Genomic DNA, 25,174 nt, shown 5'->3' on the forward strand with positions numbered 1-25,174 from the left:
CCTCCCCCCTCCCCCCACCCCACAACAGTCCCGGAGTGTGTGTTTTTTTGTTTTTTGTTTTTTGGTTTTTGGTTTTTTTGTTTTTGAGACAGAGTCTCACTCTGTTATCCAGGCTGGAGTGCAGTGGTGCAATCTTGACTCACTGCAACCTCCGCCTCTCAGGTTCAAGTGATCCTCCTGCCTCAGCCTCCTAAGTAGCTGGGACTACAGGTGCATGCCACCACGCCTGGCTAATTTTTGTATTTTTAGTAGAGACGGGGTTTCGCCATTTTGGCCAGGCTAGTCTTGAACTCCTGGCCTCAGGTGATCCACCCACCTCAGCCTCCCAAAGTGCTGGGACTACAGGCATAAGCCACCATGCCCAACCATAGCCTAAGATATTAACTCCACTACCTATTAGTCTGCTGTTGTAGCTACATACACACACACACACACACACACACACACACACACACAAAGAGCTTTGAAGATACTTTTTCTTCTTTGGGTTTTCTTTTCTTTTTATTTTTTTGGTACAAGGTTTCACTCTGTCACTCAGGCTGGAGTGCAGTGATATGATCAGATATGATCACAGTTAACTGCTGCCTCAATCTCCTGGGCCCAAGTGATCCTCCCATCTCAGCCTCCCAAGTTGCTGGGACCGCAGGTGTGTGCCACCATGCCCGACTAATTTTTTTTTTCTTTTTTTAATTGTAGTTTTGTAGAGATGGACGGAGTAGGGGGTCATACTATGTTGCCTAGGCTAGTCTCAAACTCCTGGGCTCAAGTGATCCTTCTGCCCTGGCCTCCCAAAGTGCTGGGATTACAGATGTGAGCCACCATGTTCGGCCTGAGTTCTCTCTGAAATACTCTAGCAAGACTTCTGCCATAAATTTTTTTTTTTTTTTTTTTGAGACGGATTCTCATTCTGTCACCAGGCTGGAGTGCAGTGGCATGATCTCTGCTCACTGCAACCTCCACCTCCCAGGTTCAAGCGATTCTCCTGCCTCAGCCTCCCAAGTAGCTGGGACTACAGGTGCGTGCCACCACACCCAGCTAATTTTTGTATTTTTAGTAAAGACGGGGTTTCACCATGTTGGCCTGGATGGCCTCGATCACTTGACCTCGTGATCCACCTGTCTCGGCCTCCCATAGTGCTAGGATTACAGGCATGAGCCACTGTACCCAGCCAGCAATAAGCTTTTTATCAGAGATTCATTGGTACCCAGGTAAAAATAAGAGTTAAACACAGGATAACCACCTGACAGAGGAAAAAATAAAAAGTGAAGAAGGGAAGTGAGTGGGAGGGGTCACAAAAAACAATTTTATTTATTTTCCCAAAGTCATCACTAGCTGTCCTATTCCTGATCCAAGCTGTTTGGGGCAAATTAATTACCAATATCTGATTATTGATTAATTGCTCACTTAATGCTTATTGATCCCTAACAATGCCATTCCAAATATAATGTTTTCTATCTTAAATTAGAAAAAAGTTTATTTTTAATTCTATTATTTCTTTAAGATGTTCTATTCAAAGTCTTACATCATAAAGTCCTAGAGGGTAGGAAAAATTCTTCTATAAGTTGTTTTACAGTGTCTAACACAAGTCAAGATTTTGAAAATGTTCTGTCGTCTAGTGTCTAATAGTCTTACATCCAAAGGGCGTATTTGATCCTGCCCTATTATACTAATCCTGGCCTATTACACTTTTTACTGGTCATCTTACAAGAAGGGTTTCATTCCACTCATAAAGTCTGAAGAAGTCCACATATCTCTGGGTCTAAGAGAAAAGAGCCGAACTGTTATTAGAAGATAGAGGGTTACTATATGATTTCATATATGCCTTTCTTTTTAAAAGAATTTGTTTGAGTACCCAAAATCCATATTAGGCTACTTCCTGTAGGCTTTCTTTGTGGCTTTGTTGTTGTTGTTGTACTTTTCAGAATATAGTAATAGAGATAAAATTCTATTATATACAGTGCTAATAAGGAACTATCTATTTGATGAATTTTATAGCAAATATTGCTTGACAGAAGTAGACTGGCTTTTGGAAATCTTTTTGTTCTATTGAGTGTTAACTGATGATCTGATATTTATTATTATATGATTGACAATGTCTTAAGACATTTCTCACATTTATTCTTTTCATAGGTGATAGATTATACTTGTCGAGTTGGTCAAATGGCCTTTGTTTTCTCAAGGTAAAATTTTTTCTTTACTTCTTAGCAAGATGTAGACTCTCATTATTCTGGTGTTCAGGTGGGAACAAATAGGACAGTGCCCTTTATTTCCATTGTCACTCCTAAGTCCTCACAGAGCCTAACTTAGAAACAACAAATACGTGTTCATTGGTTCCATTTTTCCACATGGAATAGGGAAGTAGCTTGATGTTATAGATTTGGGTTTTAGCTCCAATTCTACCATCAACTCTATGTAGCCTTGAACAAATTTCTTTGAGTCTTTGGATCACTTATTCCTTTTCCTGTATCATAAAGAGTTGTAATAGATGGCCTTCAGGATATCATCTACTTTATAACATTGGGTAAGACTCTTAGGATTACAGAGTTCAGAAAGGGTTTGGATCTCACCTAAAGTGGTGGCCATATCAGAGTTGGTTTTAGACTTTGTGACTTTTGCTCCTGGATCTTTTCCTCTTACAGGGAGCTGACTATATTTAGCAGGATAAATAGCTGGCTATTTAAAGCTACACTTTGGAAAAGCTCCCAAGAAGGGGCTGATGAGAATAAGATTATCCCTGGTCACCATAGAAAGTGAAACAGACTGCACACAGAACTCCTTAGTAGATTTTCCTTTCACTTTGACCCACTTGCATTTTTATCTGACCATATAGCTCCCAGAGATTCTCTGTGAAACTATGGTAGGGTTCATTAACCTAGGTATAAAATTAATTCCCCACTGCATTGTACTTCCCTAGGAACTGGAAAAGAAGGAATACCTAAGGTATTTGAGGTATTTTTCTTGAAGAAATTAAATGTGTTATTTGTGGAGATTGGTGGGATGATAGAGTTGAGGGAAGAGCAGGAGAATATTCTTCAAAGGAGGAACGGCATGAAAAAGAGTGGATATTAAGGTGATACTTTTTTTCCCTCCCAGCCTGATACCTCTACTATTGATGACACCTGTATTCTGTCTGGGCAATGCTAGTGAATGTTTCCAAAACTTCAGTCAGAGCCACAAGTAAGTAAGAACTAAATGTATAATTTTCATGGCAAGCTACACCTATTTGTTTCTATAGATAGAACTGGAAAAAGACTTTCTACATACATTCTGACCAAAGTGCTAATATTAGAAATGGGCTTGGGAGCAAGATGTAGTAAAGGCTAAAAATACGTAAGTAAAAGTGTAACACAAAATGACTACAAGATAATGTGTCTGTGGGGGAGAGACAAGGTTTTATGGGCAAGAGTTAGCAAAATGATAAGTAAAATAACATGCTTATTAACTCTTGTTGAGCAGCTCTTTTCTTACATCTGTAGTAGTACTCCTGTTTATTGATTTTCTTCCTAGGTGTATCCTGATGCACTCACCACCATCAGCCATGGCTGAACTCCCACCTTCTGCCAACACATCTGTCTGTAGCACACTTTATTTTTATGGTATCGCCATTTTCCTGGGCAGCTTTGTACTCAGCCTCCTTACCATTATGGTATGGTACCACCCTATCTTCCTTTGTGGAGAGATGAGGAAATGAGGGGGATGGGCCAGTATTCCCAGGACCTGGGAAAGATGGGGCAGAGAGGCACTTCTTGTGGTCCTAGAACTAAGAAAGTAGCTAGGAGATCTTGACAATTTAATTACTGCCTCAGACTTTTACACTTCCCTAAATCAAATGATAAGAGAGAGAAAAAAGCTTGTATTTATTAGGTGAAAATTATGCTCACTCTACAACTAGTATAGGCTTCATCAATCCCCTATGGCCAGAAAACTCATATGTGTCAAATATATCCTTTACATAGTTAGGATGACACTCTGAAACATAGAACATATGCTTTGATTTAATTTTCCAAATAATAAAATAATTTTCTTTTTTAAATTCTTCATTTGGCCATAAATTTGCATTTATGCTATGTCTAACTGGGGCTGAAGTGCTAAGTGGCTCATGAAGTTTTCAGATACTCATTTGATATCAGGATGATATACAATTAGAATAATTATCCAGGGGATAGTAAGTTACATAACTGCCTCATTCAAAAGCAGTAAATGAGCAAATATGCCTTTGTATTTCTCGTATCTATTTTTCAGTATCATTTTCTCCTCTTTTTATGTTTCAGTTCAAGAATTACAAGGTATCTACCTGCAGATCAAATGTATCCCACTAGCACCTGTGAACTAGATACAGTTACGGGGAATTTCCTTTGGCAATTCAAACATAAATTATAGAGATGGCTCAGTTTGGCTGGGCGCAGTGGCTCATACCTGTAATCCCAGCACTTTGAGAGGCCAAGGGGGGTAGATCACTTGAGGCCAGGAATTCGAAACTAATCTGGCCAACATGGCTAAACCCCGTCTCTACTAAAAATACAAAAATTAGCCAGGCATGGTGGCACGTGCATATAGTCCCAGCTACTCAGGAGGCAGAGGCATGAGAATCGCTTGAACCCGGGAGACGGAGGTCACAGTAAGCCGAGATCGTGCCCCTCCAGCCTGGGCAACAAAGGATACTCTGTCTCAAAACACACACACACACACACACACACGCACGCACACACACACACACACAATGAGATGGCTCAGTTCAAATCAGCAGTTTGTAAAGAGTACACAATAACTAGTTCATATTAAAATGGGTTTGATGGTTTATGTTTGAAACTGACTAACGAGAGACAGGTCCCAAATCCTGGCACCCTGAGGATTCCTGATTGCTTCTTTAGAATAGCCCAGGTTTCAGTGTATATTCAGAATTAGCATTCTAGATTCTTTAAAAATCAGCAGATGGTGGCCAGTCATGGTGGCTCATGCCTGTAATCCTAGCACTTTGGGAGGCCGAGGCAGGCAAATTGCCTGAACTCAGGAGTTCGAGACCAGCCTGGGCAACACAGTGAAACCCCGTCTCTACTAAAATACAAAAAAAATTAGCCAAGCATGGCGGCATGCACCTGTAGTCCCAGCTACTTGGGAGGCTGAGGCAGGAGAATTGCTTGAACCCGGGAGGCAGAGGTTGCAGTGAACTGAGATCGTGCCACTGCACTCCAGCCCAGGCAACAGAGCAAGACTCCATCTCTAAAAAAATAAAAAAAATCAGCAGATGGTGAACTGATTCTTTTAGACGTTAAGTATTCTCAAACTCAAGTCTCCTTTTGATGCTTATGTAGGGAAAAGAGACTGTGTACATGGCTGAACTTGATTAAGTAATGAGGTTATTAATTTAGAGAGTAGATCTGGATTAGGGAAAAGATTCAGATTTGTTACCAAGAGTGTTATTTAATTTTTGCAAAAAAACACATTGGACTTTTGAACTGATTTATATTTGTTTCATGAGCTAAACCTTATTCAGACAGCTGACAGTAGGGAAAAAGCAATTTGTTTTCCATCTAAAGGCAAGAAGTGACTTTCTTTCTTTCTTTCTTTTTTTTTTCTTTTTTCTTTTTTTTTTTTTTTGACTGTGTCTCGGTCTGTTGCCCAGGCTGGAGTACAATGGCGCATCTCAGTTCACTACAACCTCTGCCTCCCGGGTTCAAGCAATTCTCCTGCCTCAGCCTCCTGAGTAGCTGGAATTACAAGCACATGCCACCACGACTGGCTAATTTTTGTATTTTTAGTAGAGACAGGTTTCACCATGTTGGTCAAGCTGTCTTGAACTCCTGACCTCGTGATCTGCCTGCCTCAGCCTCCCAAAGTGTTGGGATTACAGGCGTGAGCCACCGCACCAGCTACAAAGTGACTTTCTAAAACTTCTGTTGCTTAGAGTTGAGAATTTAAGCTCAGCCATGGTGCTGAAGTGTTAAGCACAGAACACTTTTTTTTTTTTTTTTTTTTTTATACTTTAGGTTTTAGGGTACGTCTGCACAATGTGCAGGTTTGTTACATATGTATCCATGTGCCATGTTGATTTCCTGCACCCATTAACTCGTCATTTAGCATTAGGTATATCTCCTAATGCTGTCCCTCCCCCCTCCCCCAACCCCACAACAGTCCCCGGAGTGTGATGTTCCCCTTCCTGTGTCCATGAGTTCTCATTGTTCAATTCCCACCTATGAGTGAGAACATGCGGTGTTTGGTTTTTCGTCCTTGCGATAGTTTACTGAGAATGATGTTTTCCAGTTTCATCCATGTCCCTACAAAGGACATGAACTCATCATTTTTTATGGCTGCATAGTATTCCATGGTGTATATGTGCCACATTTTCTTAATCCAGTCTATCGTTGTTGGACATTTGGGTTGGTTCCAACTCTTTGCTATTGTGAATAGTGCCGCAATAAACATACATGTGCATGTGTCTTTATAGCAGCATGATTTATAGTCCTTTGGGTATATACCCAGTAATGGGATGGCTGGGTCAAATGGTATTTCTAGTTCGAGATCCCTGAGGAATCGCCACACTGACTTCCACAATGATTGAACTAGTTTACAGTCCCACCAACAGTGTAAAAGTGTTCCTATTTCTCCACATCGTCTCCAGCACCTGTTGTTTCCTGACTTTTTAATGATGGCCATTCTAACTGGTGTGAGATGGTATCTCACTGTGGTTTTGATTTGCATTTCTCTGATGGCCAGTGATGACGAGCATTTCTTCATGTGTTTTTTGGCTGCATAAATGTCTTCTTTTGAGAAGTGTCTGTTCATGTCCTTTGCCCACTTTTTGATGGGGTTGTTTGTTTTTTTCTTGTAAATTTGTTTGAGTTCATTGTAGATTCTGGATATTAGCCCTTTGTCAGATGAGTAGGTTGCAAAAATTTTCTCCCATTCTGTAGGTTGCCTGTTCACTCTGATGGTAGTTTCTTTTGCTGTGCAGAAGCTCTTTAGTTTAATTAGATCCCATTTGTCAATTTTGGCTTTCGTTGCTATTGCTTTTGGTGTTTTAGACATGAAGTCCTTGCCCACGCCTATGTCCTGAATGGTATTGCCTAGGTTTTCTTGTAGGATTTTAATGGTTTTAGGTCTAACATTTAAGTCTTTTATCCATCTTGAATTAATTTTTGTATAAGGTGTAAGGAAGGGATCCAGTTTCAGCTTTCTACATACGGCTAGCTTAATAAAGGGTTCTGGGAAAACTAGCACAGAACACTTTCTAACAAAATCTCTAATCAAGTGTTTTAACAGGAACTAGTTAGCGCTTACTTTTAACTTCCTGTGTAAACTGTGATTAGCCTCAGTGGGGGGAAATGCCCAGAGGTCGATGTAAGGTTCATGTGTTAAACGTGATACACAAGTTTGACTAGTATCTGTCCATTTCCCTAGCCTAGTAAAAGTTCACTCTGAAGGTAATTTTCTCTTAGAAAAAGCCTGATCTCAGAAAGTAAAGACAAGAGAATGGGGTCGTTCCTGTTGTGAGATTCTAAGAGAATAATCTTTTTAAAATGAAGGAGGATAAACCTGGGGCATTTTACAAAGCTTTAAGCAAACTGCTCACTGCTGTACTCATATTTAGGTCTTACTTATCCGAGCCCAGACATTGTATAAGAAGTTTGTGAAGTCAACTGGCTTTCTGGGGAGTGAACAGTGGGCAGTGATTCACATTGTGGACCAGCGGGTGCGCTTCTACCCAGTGGCCTTCTTTTGCTGCTGGGGCCCAGGTAGGTATCTTAACAAGAAGAGATGGGCAGTGAAGAGGGCAGTTGTTAGGTTCTGATCAAGCAAAGTTGTCTCACTAAGAAGGATGGCTGCAGCCAGGCACGGTGGCTCACGCCTGTAATCCCAGCACTTTGGGAGGCCAAGGCAGGCAGATCACAAGGTCAGGAGATCGAGACACGGTGAAACCCTGTCTCTACTAAAAATACAAAAAAAAAAAAAAAAAATTAGCTGGGCGTGGTGGCGTGCGCCAGTAGTCCCAGCTACTTGGGAGGCTGAGGCAGGAGAATGGTGTGAACCTGGGAGGTGGAGCTTGCAATGAGCCAAGATTGCACCACTGCACTCCAGCCTGGGTGACAGGGCGAGACTCCATCTCAAAAAAAAAAAAAAAAGAAGGATGGCTGCAAATTCCTATTCAGTTTATAAAATTTGTATGGGCCCTACCCATATTTCCAGTTTTTACTGACCTCCTTAACTCCTTTTGCTTCTTATGTTTTAGAAATTGAGATAATTAGACATGAGATGCACCATGATATAAGAGGAAAAAACATCGTGACAGACTTGGAGATATTAATACCTGCCCTTCCTACTACATAAGGTTATAGTGAGGATCAGGTTGGATAATTTTTTTTTTTTTTTTTGAGACAGAGTCTCACTCTGTTGCCCAGGCTGGAGTGCAGTGGTGCAATCTCAGCTCACTACAACCTCCACCTCCCAGGTTCAAGCAATTCTCCTGCCTCAGCCTCCCGAGTAGCTGGGATTACAGGCGCATGCCACCATGCCCAGCTAATTTTTGTATTTTTAATAGAGACAGGGTTTCGCCATGTTGGCCAGGCTGGTCTCAACCTCCTGACCTCAGGTGATCTGCCCACTTTGGCCTCCCAAAGTGCTGGGATTATAGGCATGAGCCACTGCGCCCACCCAGATTGGATAATTTTTATGAAAGAGCTTGGGAAAATCTGAATTGATAGGTAGTATAAATTATTACCTTCCTATAGTATATCCTGCTACCATTACTACACTAATAATCTACAAAGTTTCATCAACAAAGACTAGAAGTTGGAGGCCTAAGACTCATTGGTTTGCATAACAGGTTAACGTCACTGATGGATTTTATTATGCCTACTGTTTCCATTCTGATAATGCTCAGACATGTGTGTGGAGGAACCTGATACTTTAGACAGTCAGGACTGACAAGAATGTTTACACTTTGTGTATTCACAGCTGTCATTCTGATGATCATAAAGCTGACTAAGCCACAGGACACCAAGCTTCACATGGCCCTTTATGTTCTCCAGGTAACACCTTCAACATTCAGTATCTCTGTTCTTACACCCGCTTATCCTATTTTCTTATACTACCTTTACTCGGTAAGCACAATTTTTTCTCTCTGGGTACTTCTACATTGCAAAAGAGAAAATGTATTGTTTACACTCAGTTATGAAGAATGTGAAAATTTTCTCAAAGTCGTGGTAGATGATGTTGTAAAAGTACCTCCATGCATTCCGGAGCATATATATCTCTGGTCAACTTCATTTTACTGATGTGTTTTTAAGGAATGGACAGCAAAAATAAACAAGATCTGCCAGGCATATTCTTATGAAACATTGATAGTTACATGGTTCTCTCCCATCTAGAGTAAACTGAATGGGATAAATGAGCTATTCTTGGTGAATGGTGAGGAGGGGATGGAATGATCATCTCTCTTTTTTTTCTTTATTGGATTTAAGAAGATTTTTGGGCTATCTGACTATCCCGATGAGACAGTTTTCTCAAGGTTACCCTGGGAAATGAGGCAATAAGGAGGGGCATTGAAGCTACTTCATTGTCCCTATGTATATACTAAGAAATATGACCAACTCTCAGTCATCCATAACAGTGTAGTGTAGAGAGTGAGAGAGTGAGTTCAGGACGAACTAGAAAAATATAAAAAACTGATGTCAGATCTTCATGTTTGAGATAGAGAAAATATAACAATGCTTTATGAATAAGGGGAGTGGGAATTATTCCCTGGATCCCTGAAAACCTGAAGCATGGGCTGCATCACCCCTTCATCTCCTCCAGGCTCTAACGGCAACATCTCAGGGTCTACTCAACTGTGGAGTATATGGCTGGACGCAGCACAAATTCCACCAACTAAAGCAGGAGGCTCGGCGTGATGCAGATACCCAGACACCATTATTATGCTCACAGAAGAGATTCTATAACAGGGGCTTAAATTCATTGGAATCCACCCTTACTTTTCCTGCCAGTACTTCTACCATTCTTTGAAACTACAATACTGGAACATCCAGGAACTGGAGTTATTCTACGCTAATAGATTGGAAAGAATGTTGGGAAAGGACATCTTAAATCTTTGCTAACTATGCCCTCAACTGCAGAACTCAAAGGAAATATAGTGCCATTGTTAGCAGTCATTCTAGGTGAATTGGGAGTATCTCTCCAGTTATTCCCAGATTCACTAGTGATCCTTAAAGTCTCTGTTCAGGGAGAGGAAGACACTTCTCATCTCAGAGATAGACTCATGTTACCTTGATGGATATTAGATTTGTCTAAGTCTCTTCTAGAAAAAATAAATTCTAGATTATTATTTATATGTGTCATTTCAAGGCTCTCTACTCCATGGTTGCAGGGGAAGTAGGGGCAGGGGGCATGCAACAACTTGCTCAGGTCTTGCCATTGCTATTACTGTCTCTAAAGTTGAACACAAAAAATCCTGGGTTTCTATTCTGTGAAGTTTTGGAAACTCATAAGAAACAAGGAGAACTACTATCAAAAAAGTGACAGTGGGACCTTTAGACACACCACATCTTAGTCTCATATGTTCAGTTCTGTTCTAGGACTTGAACAATAGGGATCACCCCACTCTAGAATACTAAGACTAATATTTTGAAGTTACAGGGACAATAAGATTTAAGAGAAATAGAGACTAAAAAAAACCTCTAGTAATCAATAACTATTAACTTGCATTTACAAGCAGAAGTACAAGGTTGGTTTCATTGTGTTCATTTATCAAAGTATAAAGTTAGATTGAACAGTATGAACAACTTGCCATTTTTATAGGTGAAAATGGTCTAATATCATCAATTTCACATGGTTCAGCCTAATAGTAAGTGCTAAATATATGTTTATAGGATAAATGAGTGAACAAGCAAATTAGTGACTTATAAGTAGAATTTAAATCTTTTGGGAAAGAAAAGATTCTCGGACTGCAGAGCTTCATTCAGGGGTGGGAATATCTATCTAATCTTTCTTCCTCTTGAATCATGTAACAGTGATATTTGGTCTCTCCAGCTAAGTTATGAACAAGGCCAATCTGAGGCCAGAGCATCATATACTATGATGCCAAAACAAAGGGAAAGCCAAATGGACAAGGTGACTGGAATGATAATTAATCAAAACATCTAGACCTAATAATCTGATGATCACAAAGGTGGTCTTATTCTCACTTGATACATTATCTTGGTATGTCCAAGGCAAAATCTTTAAGATTAGAGAAATTGACTGAGAGGATTATAATGGAAGATTAGACAGGATGTTCTGAAAAGTAAGTTACAGAGATCTTTCCAAAAGAGCTCTCTATAGAAATGTCAGGGAGCTCAATGATAGCTCTTTCGGTTTTAGACCATGAGCTTCATGGAAGTTATGGAGGATAACCTGGCCTTATTCTGTCAAGATCATATCTTGAAGCTTCTCATTGTCCCCAAAATCCTGAGACCTGATTTCATGATAGCACAGAACAAAAAAAGACTGCCTCACCTAGAAAGCTGCATCAACTTCTTTTAATTTAAAACTAATAAGCAGTCAGCACATAGAAAAATAGATGGAAGCAAGAAAGAGTTCCTATATCCATAGTCCCTGAGGGACACCAGAACCAAGAAGTCCAGTTCTTTTTTTTTATTTTTTTATTTTTTTGTTGTTGAGACAGAGTCTTGCTCTGTCGCCCAGGGTAGAGTGCGTTGGCATAATCTCGGCTCACTGCAACCTCCGCCTCCCGGGTTCAAGCGATTCTCCTGCCTCAGCCTCCCAAGTAGCTGGAATTACAGGCATGAGCCACCGCGCCCCACCAGAAGTCCATTTCTTTTTTTTCTTTTTTTTTTTTTTCGAGACAGAGTTTCACTCTTGTTGCCCAGGCTGGAGTGTAATGGCACAATCTCGGCTCACTGCAACCTCTACCTCCCAGGTTCAAGCGATTCTCCTGCCTCAGCCTCCCGAGTAGCTGAGATTACAGGCACATGCCAGCATGCTCAGCTAATTTTTGTATTTTTAGTAGAGACGAGGTTTCACCATGTTGGTCAGGCTGGTCTTGAACTCCTGACCTCAGGTGATCCCCCCACCTCGGCCTCCCAAAGTGCTGGGATTACAGGCATAAGCCACCACACCTGGCCAGAAGTCCATTTCTTAAAAGGTCTTTTCAGTATCACTTCATATTTGGCCTTATTACCAGAAAGAAGGTAATTATCAAATATTTTTCAGGTTTGTTCATCTTGCTGTTCCGGTGATGTATGACAGTTTCATAGATCATGCGTGGATGTAAGCAAACAAAAAGATAGTAGGAATGAGAAAAATAAGCGGCTAGGTAAGACTTGAATTAGGATTATCAGCTTTTTGTCATACTGAGAGTCAGAGGGGATATGTGGAGCTGGGCCGCTGTTAGACTACCTCCTAATCCTTAAATTCTCATGTAGGAGGGGCATAGTTGTAGACAAGTGCTAGTTCTTAAAATTGTTGCAAACAACCCTCCCATGACACTTGTCCAGGTTGCAGTCATAGTGGAGTACAGTGGTATCTAAGTAGGATTGATTAATACAGATCTTTTGTGGACCATACGGACTATCTTTTACCTCCCCCTCATCAGCCCTGTTTATACTCCAATACTACATGTCCTGCATGGGAAAATGGGTGTTTGGTGTTTTTCAGTGTGTGGAATCTTTAGATGTTTTCACATAGCAGTCTCTCACATCTTACATATTTGGCCCTGTACTTCCTGAAGACTTTAAATAATACTTTAGACTCATTGCCAGTTTCCAAACCTATCCCCCTTGGTAATGATAATTTTTCCAAGCAGCTCATGTGCCCTTTCCAGAGATTTTAATGCACTGATTCTCTAGGCTTCTGCACCGGCCCTGGTAACAATACCTTGCTCTTTGCAAGGGATACCATCTTCCTTGTATATATCTGTGTGGCACCACTCGGAGGTGCTGTTAAAGTACTCTCGGAGGTCATATGCACCTCCACTGAGGCAGCAGAGTGTGGTTGCTTTTGGAAATTTGCAGTGTCTGCAACAGAATCCAAATGCACAATCTGAACCTTTTCTTCAGCTATTGTGAGGGCAGACAACAGTGATCCTTTTCACAATCAAGGACATTGCCACACTTGCATTCTTTTCCTTCATCACTATCTTGTTCCCACAATGTGGCTTTCCAAAGGAGATTTGGTGCTCAAGTTTATTAAACAGTATTCTCTGTGCCTATGCAAAAACTAATGCAAGCAGTGGAAACTTCAGTTGCTGAAGCCCATATCTATAGTAATAAATTTATGCATAGTACAGAGGTTCTGGCCATGACACTTGTAGGCCATATAGTCATGGCCTACATGTTTCATATCCAAGCTGTGGCCAAGCTCATGAGCTATGAGAGCTGCAAAGTGGGGTGTATCTTCATGAAAGAAAGATTCAACACTCATTGTATTCTTAGCTCTACAGATACAACTGAGAAATGCATAGCCCTGGTACTTTCCAGGGTTTTGACCAATGGTCCAAATATGAGCAACAACATGTTTCACCTTTCTGAAAGGGTGCCGGCTGGTCTCTCCAGCAGTTAAAATTTTGAAACATTTTCTGCAGATTCAGGGGCATTTGCACTAGCCTTCTCTCTGTCCATATCTCCAACTAGTCTATATATCTAACCAGTAAGTACTATTAAGCTCCTTATTGTACCACTTGGCCAGCGTGTGGACATCTGTTACCATCTGTGTAATGTTAGTCACATTATATTATTGCACATTTGTTACCACTTATTGTCAACCACAATAAACATTTCTACATATTTGGGAAGCAGCCATATATGGGGCATGTGATCTGGGCTCTATTCTGCTCTGAATCCTGATTTCAAGATATGCTGTAAACCATATGTTCAAATTTGTTTGAGGTATGTTGGTCAGGCTGGTCTTGAACTCCTGACCTCAGGTGATCCACCCGCCTCGGCCTCCCAAAGTGCTGGGGTTACAGGCATGAGCCACCATGCCCTGCCTCCTGCTGTTTTCATGAAAGAATATACCAAGGAGAGGAAGATTTCAGACGTCCAGCAAGTTCCATGACCCAGGATCAGGCCTCAAGAAAAGGAAAAAAAATAACCTTTTCCTGTCAGTTGTAGTGCCCATGGAACAGCTTCTACCACCTCTCCTGGCATATGTTATTCTTTTGGCTCATTGAAACTAAAGGTTCCAGAGCAGGCCTTTGTGGGTCTCTGGGTAAGTCACAGGCCTCTGCTGTCCAGTGCCTCTTGCACCATTCTCTACTCTGTACCACACAGCCCATTTCAAACCCCCAAACCTTTTCTGCCTCCAAAAGAGTTTGTGGGCGTGGTCTTTGACCTACCACTTTGTTATCCTAAGAATCTCTTCTGCATGGACATTTACCTCATTTAAATAGACTGATTTTGATCCTTGCTCTAAAATTCCCTCTGTATCTGAGATATGGGCACTTCCCTATTTGATATGATATATGTCCATTAGCGTAAGGGGAATCAGCTATGAGATCCTGAATATAAAACACCAGGGATCGGCTTTAAAAAAAAAAACAAAAAAAACCCAGCAAGTCCTGGAAGGAAGTATGAGTAGACCTTTCCTGTAATACATAAGTAGCATGGAAAGGAAAAAGAGATTAGAGAGCCAAGTTGTTTTAAATGTTCCAGGGTCTAGGGAATAAATCTCTCAGATGTACTCGTATCTAGGGCGTCAGACGGGGTTTCATCATGTTGCTCTTTGAGACAGAGTGATACTCTGTCTCAAAAAGAAAAAAAAAAGAAAAGATAAATTGAGCTGCTATTACAGCATCTTTCATTAATATGGTATATTCGTTACAACTGATGAGCCAATACTGATACATTATTATAAACTAAAGTCCATAGTTTACCTTAGGGCTCATTTTTTGTGTTAATATAGTTGTATGAGTTTTGACAAATGTATAATGTCATGTGGCCACCATTGCCATGTTGTACAGAATAGTTTCACTGCCCTAAAAATCCCTTGTGTTCCACCTATTTATCTCTCCCTTTCTCTCCAAACCCCTGGCAACCACTGATCCTTTTGCTTTCTCTATAGTTTTGTGTTTTCCAAATGACATATATTTAGCATACAGTATGTAACCTTTTCAGACTGTCTTCTTTTACTTGACAATATCCATGTAAGGTTCCTGTATGTCTTTTTGTGACCTTATAGATCATTTCTTTTCATCACTGAATTATATTTCACTCTGGATGTACCACAGTATGTTTATTCACTCACTTATGAAGGCAAATCTTGCCAATTGAGGACATTTTCCTGTGTTTGGCCATTATGAATAAAGCTGCTATCAGCATTTGTATACAGGTTTTGTGTGTACATAAGTTTTTGAGTAAATACCTAGGGGCATGATTGCTGGATCATATGGTAAGCCCATATGTAACATTGTAAGAAACTGCCAAACTATCTTCCAAAGTGGCTATACCATTGGTCAGTGGATTACAGTTCCTGATGCTCCACATTCTAGCCAGCTTTTGGTATTGTCAGTGTTTTGTGTTTTTATTGGGGTTTTTTTGTTGTTGTTCATCTGTTTGTTTTTGGAGACAGAGTCTCGCTCTGTCACCCAGGCTGGAGTGCAGTGGCACGATCTCAGCTCACTGCAACCTCTGCCTCCCTGGTTCAAGTGATTCTCCTGCCTCAGCCTCCCGAGTAGCTGGGACTACAGGCGTGTGCTACCATGCCTGGCTAATTTTTTGTATTTTTAGTAGACACGGGGTTTCACCATGTTAGCTAGGATGGTCTTGATCTCCTGACCTCCTGATCTGCCCACCTCGGCCTCCCAAAGTGCTGGGATTACAGGTGTGAGCCACTGCACCTGGCCTCGTTTTGCAATTCCCTAATGTCATATGATATTGAGAATCTTTTTATGTGCTTATTTGCCATCTGTATATCTTTGGTAAGGTGTCTGGTCAGATCTTTTGCCCTTTTTAAAATTGGATTGTTTTCTTATTGAGTTTTAGGAGTTCTTTGTACATTTAGGTACAAATCTTTTATCATATATGTATTTTTGAAATATTTTCTCTCAGTCTATTGTTTGTTCTTTCATTCTCTTAACAGTGTCTTTGACAGAGCAGATTTTTAAAATGTTATTGAAGTCCAACTTATCATTTTTTTCTTTCATGGATCATGCTTTTTTGGTATTGTCTCTAAGAAGTCATCATTGGCCGGGCACGATGGCTCACACCTGTAATCCCTGCACTTTGGGAAGCTGAGGCAGGTGGATTGCTTGCGCTCAGGAGTTCAAGACCAGCCTGGGCAACATGGCAAAAGCCCATCTCTACCAAAAATACAAAAAATTAGCTGGGTGTGGTGGTGAGCACTTGTGGTCCCAGCTACTCAGGAGGCTGAGGTGGGAGGATTGCTTGAGCCTGGGAGGCAGAGGTTGTTGCAGCGAGCCAAAATGGCACCACTGCACTGCAGCCTGGAAGTTGTACAGCTTTGCGTTTTACACTTTAGTATATGATTAATTCTGAGTTAATTTTTGTGTAAGGAGTAAGTTCTGTGTCTAGATTCCTTTTTTTTTTTTTTGCAATGTGGATGTCTAATTGTTGCAGCACCATTTGTTGAAAAGGCTGTATTTTCTCCATTGAATTTCCTTTGCTCCTTTTCAGCGATCAGTTGATTGACTATATTTTTGTGAGTCTGTTCCTGGATTCCCTATTCTATTTTATTGATCCGTTTGTCCACTCTTACACCAAGATCACACTGTCTTAATTACTATAACCTTATAGTAAATTTTGAAGTCAGATTGTGTCAGTCCTTCAACTTTGTGCTTCTTCAGTATTGTGTTGGTTTGTGATTTCCATGTAAACTTTAGATTCAGTTTGTATTCGCAAAGTAATTTTCTGGGCTTTAGATTGGGATTGTCTTGAATCTGTAGATCAAGTTGGGAAGAACTAACATCTTAATAATATTGAGTCTTCCTATCCATAAACAGGAAATATGTCTCCATGTATTTAGACCTCTGATTTCTTTCAGCAGGGTTTTGCAGTTTTCCTCATATAGGTCTTGCACGTATTTCATTAGACTTATACCTAAGTACTTCTCCCTTTGGGGGTTCTAATGTAAATGGCATTATGGTTACAATTTCAAATTCCACTTGTTTATTGCTAGCATGTAGGAAAGTGACTGATTTTTTATATTAACTTCGTAACCTGTAACCTTGCTATAATCACATCTTAGTTCCAGAAGGGTGGTTTGTTTTTTGTTTTTGCCTATTCTTTGGGATTTTTCTACATAGATAATTGTGTCATCTGTAGGCAAAGACAGTTTTGTTTCTTCAATCTCAATCTGTTTGCTTTTATTTCCTTTTCTTGTTTTATAGTGTTAGCTAGGACTTCCAGTACGAAGTTGAATAGAAGTGTTGAAAGGGTCATCCTTACCTTATTCCCAGTCTTAGTAGGAATGCATGCAGTTTCTCACCATTAAGTATAATGTTAGCTATAGGTTTTTTGTAGGTAGATTTTTTTATCAAGTTGATTTTTTTTAAAATCAAGCTCCCCTCTATTCCTAGTTTGCTGAGAGGTTTTATTATGAATATGTGTTGATTTTGTCAAATACTTTTTCTGTATCTACTGGCATTATTATATGATTTTTCTTCTTTAGTCCATTGACATAATAGATTATTTTAATTGATTTTTGAATGCTGAACCAGCCTTATATACCTGCAATAAATCCCACTGGTTGTGGTGTGTAATTCTTTATATGCATTGGTTCAATTTGCTAATATTTTGTTGACAATTTTTTCATCTGTGTTCATAAAAGATACGGTCTGTAGTTTTGCTTTGATTGTCTTTATCTGGTTTTAGTATTAGGGTAATGCTGACTTCATAGAATGATTTAGGAAATGTTCTCTCAGCTACTGTTTTCTGGAAGAGATCGTAACTAATTGGTATTGCTTTTTTCTTTTTTCCTTTTTTTTTTTTTTTTTTTGAGATGGAGTCTCACTCTATCACCCAGACTGGAGTGCAGTGGCGTGATCTGGATTCACTGCAACTTCTGCCACCCAGGTTCAAGCAATTCTCCTGCCTCAGCCTACCAAGTAGCTGGGATTACAGGCGCCTGCCATGGCACCCAGCTAATTTTTGTATTTTTAGTAGAGACAGGGTTTCACCATCTTGGCCAGGCTGGTCTTGAACTCCTGATCTTGTGAGCCACCCACCTTGGCTTCCCAAAGTGCTAGGATTACAGGTGTGAGCCACCGCTCCCAGCCAGTATCGCTTCTTTCTTAAATGTTTGGTGGAATTTACCAGTGAACCCCCATCTAGGCCTGGTGCTTTCCTTTTTGGAAAGTTACTAATTATTGATTCAGTTTTTAAATAGATACAGGCTACACTAAAATGATCTGTTTCTTTTCGTGTGGGCTTTAACAGATTGTGTCTTTCTAGGAATTGGTCCATTTCATCTCTTATCAAATTTGTGAGCATGGAAGTATTCCTAATATTTATTATTCTTTTAATGTTTATGGGATCAGTAGTGATGGCCCCTCTTTCATTTCTGATATTAGCAATTTATGTCTTTTCTAGTTTTTTCTTGGTTACTTTGCCTAGAGGTTTATCAATTATATTGATTTTTCCCAAAGAAACATATTGGTTTCATTCCTTTTCTCAATAGATTTCTTATTTTCAGTTTTATTTATTTCAGTTTTTATTTTTGTATCTCTTTTCTTCTGTTTGCTTTAGGCTTACATTGCTTTTCTTTCTCTAGTTTCCTAAATTGAAGCTAAGATTATTGATTTTAGATGTTCTTTCCTAATATATTCATTAAGTGCTATAAATTTCATTGAAGTATTGCTTTCACTGCATCCCACAAAATTTTGACAAGTTGCATTTCATTTTAATTTAGTTCAAAATATTTAAAAATTTCTCTTGAGACTGCTTGACCCATATGTTATTTATTTATTTATTATTTTTGAGATTCTTACACTGTTGCTCAGGCTGGAGTGATCCTCCTGCCTCAGCCTCTCGAGTAGCTGGGACCACAGGTGCACACCATCAGCTAATTTTTAATTTTTTGGAGAGATGGGGTCTCCCTGTGTTGCCCAGGCTTGTCTTGAACTCCTGGGCTCAAGCAGTCCATCCCTTTGGCCTCCCAAAGTGCTGGGATTACAGGCATGAGCCACCATGCCCGGCTGACCCATGTGTTATTTAGAAGTGTGTTGTTTCATCTCTAGATATTTTAGGATTTTCCAGCTATCTCTCTTACTGACTTCTAGTATAATTACATTTTTAAGAAATTTATTTTTTATTTTTTAAATTGAAATAAAAATATAGATCTGATTTACCATCTTTACTATTTTTAAGTGTACAGTTAATAAATACTTTATCTATTTTTTCAAAAATAATTTCATTGTGGTCCAGGAGCATACTTTGTATGATTTCTATTTTTAAAATTTTGCTAAACTATGTTTTATGGCCCAGAAGGTGGTCTTAGGGAATGTATCATATGAGCTTGAGAAGAATGTGTATTTTGCTTTTGGCGAATGAAGTGTTCCATAAATATCTTCAATTCTCAGCTACCTTTCATGTCTTCTTAGTGGAGGTAGGAGTAGACATAACATTTTTTTTTTTTTTTTTTTGTCGTGATGAGGTTTCACCAAGTTGCCCAGGCTGGCTTGAACTCCTGGGCTCAAGAGATCCGCCCACCTCAGCCTCCCAAAGTGCTGGGACTACAGGAGTGATCCACCACACCTGGCTGGGTATAACTTTTTAATAAATTATCCACTGCTTTCAACATAAACCACTTCTATATCCAATTCCCAAATCTATCTTGGAATTTTTATAGCTCTTCTAAGAGGATTTTAACTCTAAGGGAGCAAGCCTTTACACCAGTGTCAAAATTACCTCACTGGTCTGTTTGAATATTCTCCAAGGTTCTTCCTCCTTCCTTTACCCAGAGAGGATTTTTATTTCTTTTTTTTTTTTAATAACAAATAAACTGGTCTTTTTTTCCTCTCTGCCTTATAGTATGAGCCCTATTCTCTTAAGGAATCCAGGTCTTGACTTCTAGGAACATGACTCTCCTAGCTTCTCAAAAAAGCACCCCCACCCCCACCTTTTTTTTTTTTTTTTTTTTTTTTTGAGATGGAGTCTCGCTCTGTTGCCCAGGCTGGAGTGCAGTGGCACAATCTCAGCTCACTGCAAGGTCGGCCTCCCGGGTTCACACCATTCACCTGCCTCAGCCTCTCAAGTAGCTAGGACTACAGGTGCCACCACCATGCCCGGCTAATTTTTTTTGTATTTTCAGTAGAGATGGGATTTCACCGTGCTAGCCAAGATGGTCTTGATCTCCTGACCTCATGATCCGCCCACCTCGGCCTCCCAAAGTGCTGGGATTATAGGCGTGAGCCACTGCACCCAGCCTTCTTTATTTTTTTTATTTTTTATTTTTTTGACAGAGTCTCATTCTTGCCTAGGCTGGAGTGCAGTGGCGCAATCTCAGCCCACTGCAACATCCGCCTCCCAGGTTCAAGCAATCCTCATGCCTCAGCCACCCAAATAGTTGGGACTACAGGTGCACACCACCACCCCCAGCTAATTTTTGTATTTTTAGTAGAGACAGGGTTTCATCGTGCTGGCCAGGCTGGTCTCGAATTCCTGGGCTCACTTGATAGGCACACCTCGGGCTCAAAAGCACAACTCCTGTTTTGTTTTGTTTTGTTTTGTTTTGCTTTTGGAAACAGAATCTTGCTCTGTCACCTAAGCTGGATTGCAGTGGCGTGATCTTGGCTTACTGCAACCTCCACCTCCCAGGTTCAAGCGATTCTCCTGCCTCAGCCTCACAAGTAGCTGGGATTACAGGCATGCATCACCATGCCCAGCTAATTTTTCTGTTTTTAGTAGAGACAGGGTTTCACCACTTGGCCAGGCTGGTCTCAAACTCCTGATCTCAAATGATCCACCCTCCTCAGCCTCCCAAAGTTCTGGGATTACAGGTGTGAGCCACCACCCCCGGCCATCCACTCTTAATAAATAAAAAATAATTTGATCCTAAGACTATTTTTTTTCTGCCAAGGATTCAGCCTCCCAAGTAGCCACCATGCTGGGCTAGTTTTTTGTTTGTTTGTTTGTTTGTTTTGGTAGACATAGGACCTCACTATGTAGCCTAGGCTGGTCTCGAACTCCTGGGCTCCAGCAATCCTCCTGCCTTGGCCTCTCAAGGTGCTGGGATTACAGGTGTGAGCCACCATGTTCAGCCCTGCCAAAGATTTTGAGAGCCCATTTTGGAGCTCAAAACCAAAAATTTGACTCTGCATTCTTATTATTTGATTCCTTTCTTCCTGGGACAATAAACTTCAGCCTCACTGTCTCTATTTAGTTAGAAGAGCTTTCAGTAAGAAGGAATTACTGAGAAGGAAATTATTAAATAAGAGGAGAAAATACATTGTCATCCAATTCAGAATGCTATTCTGAAAATTATATAATATTTATTATACTTTCTGTTGCTTCCCTTTTTTTCTCTGTCTTTCGCTGGCTTGGATAGATTTCCTTTATTCCTTTTCTTATTCCTATGTTAATTTGTAAAGTTTTACTTTGCTTGTCAATACTCAGTTACTCTAGTGGTTACTTTCCTATTTCTAATAATCGTGAATAAAGCTCTATCATTATATCAATATAAATAGTAAGTTATAGCAGTTAAGTGCTCCATCAAAATAATTTACTTGTGGCCAGGCACAGTGGCTCATGCCCGTAATTCCAGCACTTTGGGAAGCCAAAGCAGGCAGATCACTTGAGATCAGGAGTTTGAGACCAGCCTGGCCAACATGGTGAAACCCCATCTCTACTAAAAGTACAAAAATTAGCTGGGCCTGGTGGCATGCGCCTGTAGTCCCAGCTACTTGGGAGGGTGAGGCACAAGAATCACTTTAACCTGGAAGGTGGAGGTTGTAGTGAGCTGAGATCACACCACTGTACTCCAGCCTGGGCGACAGAGCAAGACTCCATCTCAAAAAAAAAAAATTATTTGCCATTCCCCTTACCTTTTTCTACCATGAAAATATAATTAAAAGGTTGAGCACAAATATTCCAGGCAAAAACAAATAAGAAGAAAGCAGGGATTGTAATGTTCAAAACAAAGTAAAATTCAAGATTAAAATCATTAATTTTACAGGCAGTGGCTCACACCTGTAATCCCAGCACTTTGAGAGGCCGAGGTGGGCAGATCACGAGTTCAGGAGATCAAGACCATCCTGGCTAACATGGTGAAACCCCGCCTCTACTAAAAATACAAAAAATTAGCTGGGTGTGGTGGCAGGCACCTGGAGTCCCAGCTACTCAGGAGGCTGAGGCAGGAGAATGGCGTGAACCCAGGAGGCAGAGGTTGCAGCGAGCTGAGATTGCGCCATTGCACTCCAGCCTGGGCGACAGAGCGAGACTCCATCTCAAAAAATAATAAAATAAAATAAAATAAAGTAAAATAAAATCATTAAAGAGGAAAAGAGTATATGTAGTTATAAGAGGTACACCCAAAAAAGAAAATTTAAGTCATAAATTCTTGGTTTTTCTTTTCTTTTTTTTTTTTTTTTGAGATGGAGTCTTGCTCTGTCACCCAGGCTGGAGTGCAGTGGTGCGATCTTGGCTCACTGCAACCTCTGCCTCCCTGGTTCAAGTGATTCTCCTGCTTCAGCCTGCCAAGTAGCTGGGACTACAGGCACGTGCCACCACGCCCAGCCAATTTTTTGTATTTTTGGTAGAGACGGGGTTTCACTGTGTTAGCCAGGATGGTCTCAATCTCCTGATCTCATGATCCGCCCGCCTCAGCCTCCCAAAGTGCTGGGATTACAGGCGTGAGCCACTGGGCCCAGCCTAAATTCTTGTTTTAAAACAATATGGCAATCAAGAATGAAATAATATATCACTGCAGACCTAACAGATACCAAAAGAATAATGAGGAACCACTACAAACAGCTTTACAGACGTACATTTGATACCTTAGATAAATAGACCGATTTCTCAAAAAGCACAAACTATTACATCTCACCCAATGTGAACTAGATAAGTTGAATATCTTTATAGCTATTAAGAAAATTGAATTTCGCCAGGTGCAGTGGCTCATGCCTGTAATCCCAGCATTTTGGGAGGCTGAGGCGGGCGGATCACCTGAGGTGGGCGGATCACTTGAGGTTGGGAGTTTGAGACCAGCCTGACCAACATGGAGAAACCCCGTCTCTACTAAAAATACAAAATTAGCCAGGCATGGTGGCACGTGCCTGTAATCCCAGCACTTTGGGAGGCTGAGGTGGGTGGATTACCTGAGATTGGGAGTTTGAGACCAGCCTGACCAACATGGAGAAACCTCGTCTCTACTAAAAATACAAAATTAGCCAGGCATGGTGGCACGTGCCTGTAATCCCAGCTACTTGGGAGGCTGAGGCAGGAGAATCGCTTGAACCCAGGAGGTGGAGGTTGCGGTGAGCCGACATCATGCCATTGCACTCCAGCCTGGGAAAACTCCATCTCAAAAAAAAAGAAAGAAAAAAGAAAATTGAATTTATAACTTCAACTCTCCCAAGAAAAATAATCAGGCCCAGATGGTTTCACTGGAGAATTCTAACAAACCTTTAAAAATGAATTAACACTAATTCTACACAATCTCTTCTAGAAAAATACAAGAGAAGGAAAGGGAACCCTATCCAATTCATTTTATGAGGCCAGCGTCACCCTGATACCAAAACCAGAGAAAGACAGTACAAAAAAAGAAAACTACAGACCAATATCCTTCATGAATATAGATGCAAAAAATATTTAACCAAATATTAGCAAATAAAATTCAGCAATGTGAAAAAAAGAATTATACACTATGACCAAATTTTGTTTTTTCCAGGGATGCAGGATTGGTTTATATTTGAAAATCAAACATTGAATTCACCATGTTAGCAGGCTAAATAAGAAAAATCCCATGATCATATCAATTGGTACAGAAAAAAGCATTTGGCTAAGCTTTACATCCATTCATGATAAAAACTCCCAGAAAACTAGGTAGAGAGTGAAAACTACCTCAATGTAATAAGAACATCTACAAAAAGCCTATAGTTAATGTTTTACTTAATGGTGAAAAACTGAATCTTTCCCCCTGCAGGATACAGTAGCAACATATAAAAATCAATTATATTTCTGTATACTAGCAATGAACAATTTAATCAAAATAAAAATACAATTTAAAATCACTCAAAAAATGAAATATTTAGATGTAAATTTAACAAAATATGTACAGGACCTATTAAATGAAAACCACAAGACACTGATGAAAGAAATCAAAGATGTAAATAAATAGAGATTTGCTGTGTTTATAAATTGGAAGACACAACGTAATAAAGATACCAGTTCTCCTCAAACTGATACATAGGCTTAACCCAGTTCATATCACAATCTGAACAAGATGCTTTGTAGATACAGAAAAGAAAATTTTAAAATTTATATTTTACAATATAAATTTTCTAAAAGACAAAGGAACAAGGCTAGCTAAAACAATTCTGGAAAATAATAACGGAGAAATCGCTCTTTTCTGTTTCAATAGCATGTGGTATTGCTGATGGGATACACACATAGATCAATGGAACACAGGAAACCCTTAAATAGAGTTTTTGTACTTTTTAAATTTAGCATAATATTCTTTTTTTTTTTTTTTTTTTTTTGAGACGGAGTCTTGCTCTGTCACCCAGGCTGGAGTGCAGTGGCGCTATCTCAGCTCACTGCAAGCTCCGCCTCCTGAGTTCACGCCATTCTCCTGCCTCAGCCTCCCGAGTAGCTGGGACTACAGGCGCCTGCCACCACACCCAGCTAATTTTTTGTATTTTTAGTAGAGACGGGGTTTCATCATGTTAGCCAGGATGGTCTCGATCTCCTGACCTCGTGACCCGCCCACCTCAGCCTCCCAAAGTGCTGGGATTACAGGCATGAGCCACCGCGCCCGGCCAATTTAGCATAATATTCTTAAAGTTCATCCACATTGTAGCAGGTATTATTATTTCATTCCTTTTTTTTTTTTTTTTTTTTTTTTAAGAGTTGTGGTTGGCCGGGCATGGTGGCTCACGCCTGTAATTCTACCACTTTGGGAGGCCAAGGCAGGCAGATCACAAGGTCAGGAGATCGAGACCATCCTGGCTAACACAGTGAAACCCCATCTCTACTAAAAATACAAAAACAAAATTAGCCAGGCGTGGTGG

At 40.2% G+C, this 25,174-nt stretch overlaps 1 protein-coding gene across 4 annotated transcripts in view; it reads left to right on the plus strand.

The window, feature by feature from the left end:
- Window positions 1-25,174, plus strand: part of TMEM116 (transmembrane protein 116) — a 140,018-nt gene that overhangs the window by 80,676 nt on the left and 34,168 nt on the right. For 3 of the 4 annotated variants that reach the window (XM_032168652.2, XM_058424680.1, XM_058424681.1), the window contains 6 exons: window positions 2,131-2,180; window positions 3,094-3,177; window positions 3,508-3,646; window positions 7,589-7,733; window positions 8,953-9,026; window positions 9,793-10,322. In XM_032168652.2, coding sequence (XP_032024543.1) covers window positions 2,131-2,180; window positions 3,094-3,177; window positions 3,508-3,646; window positions 7,589-7,733; window positions 8,953-9,026; window positions 9,793-9,999 — 699 coding nt within the window. In that variant the 3' untranslated portion in view covers window positions 10,000-10,322. Of the gene's footprint in view, window positions 1-2,130; window positions 2,181-3,093; window positions 3,178-3,507; window positions 3,647-7,588; window positions 7,734-8,952; window positions 9,027-9,792; window positions 10,323-25,174 lie in introns of those variants that run through there. The other variant, XM_058424679.1, reaches the window with a different exon arrangement.

The sequence above is a fragment of the Hylobates moloch genome, unplaced genomic scaffold, assembly GCF_009828535.3.
Source record: "Hylobates moloch isolate HMO894 unplaced genomic scaffold, HMol_V3 SCAFFOLD_12, whole genome shotgun sequence".
NCBI lineage: Eukaryota > Metazoa > Chordata > Mammalia > Primates > Hylobatidae > Hylobates > Hylobates moloch.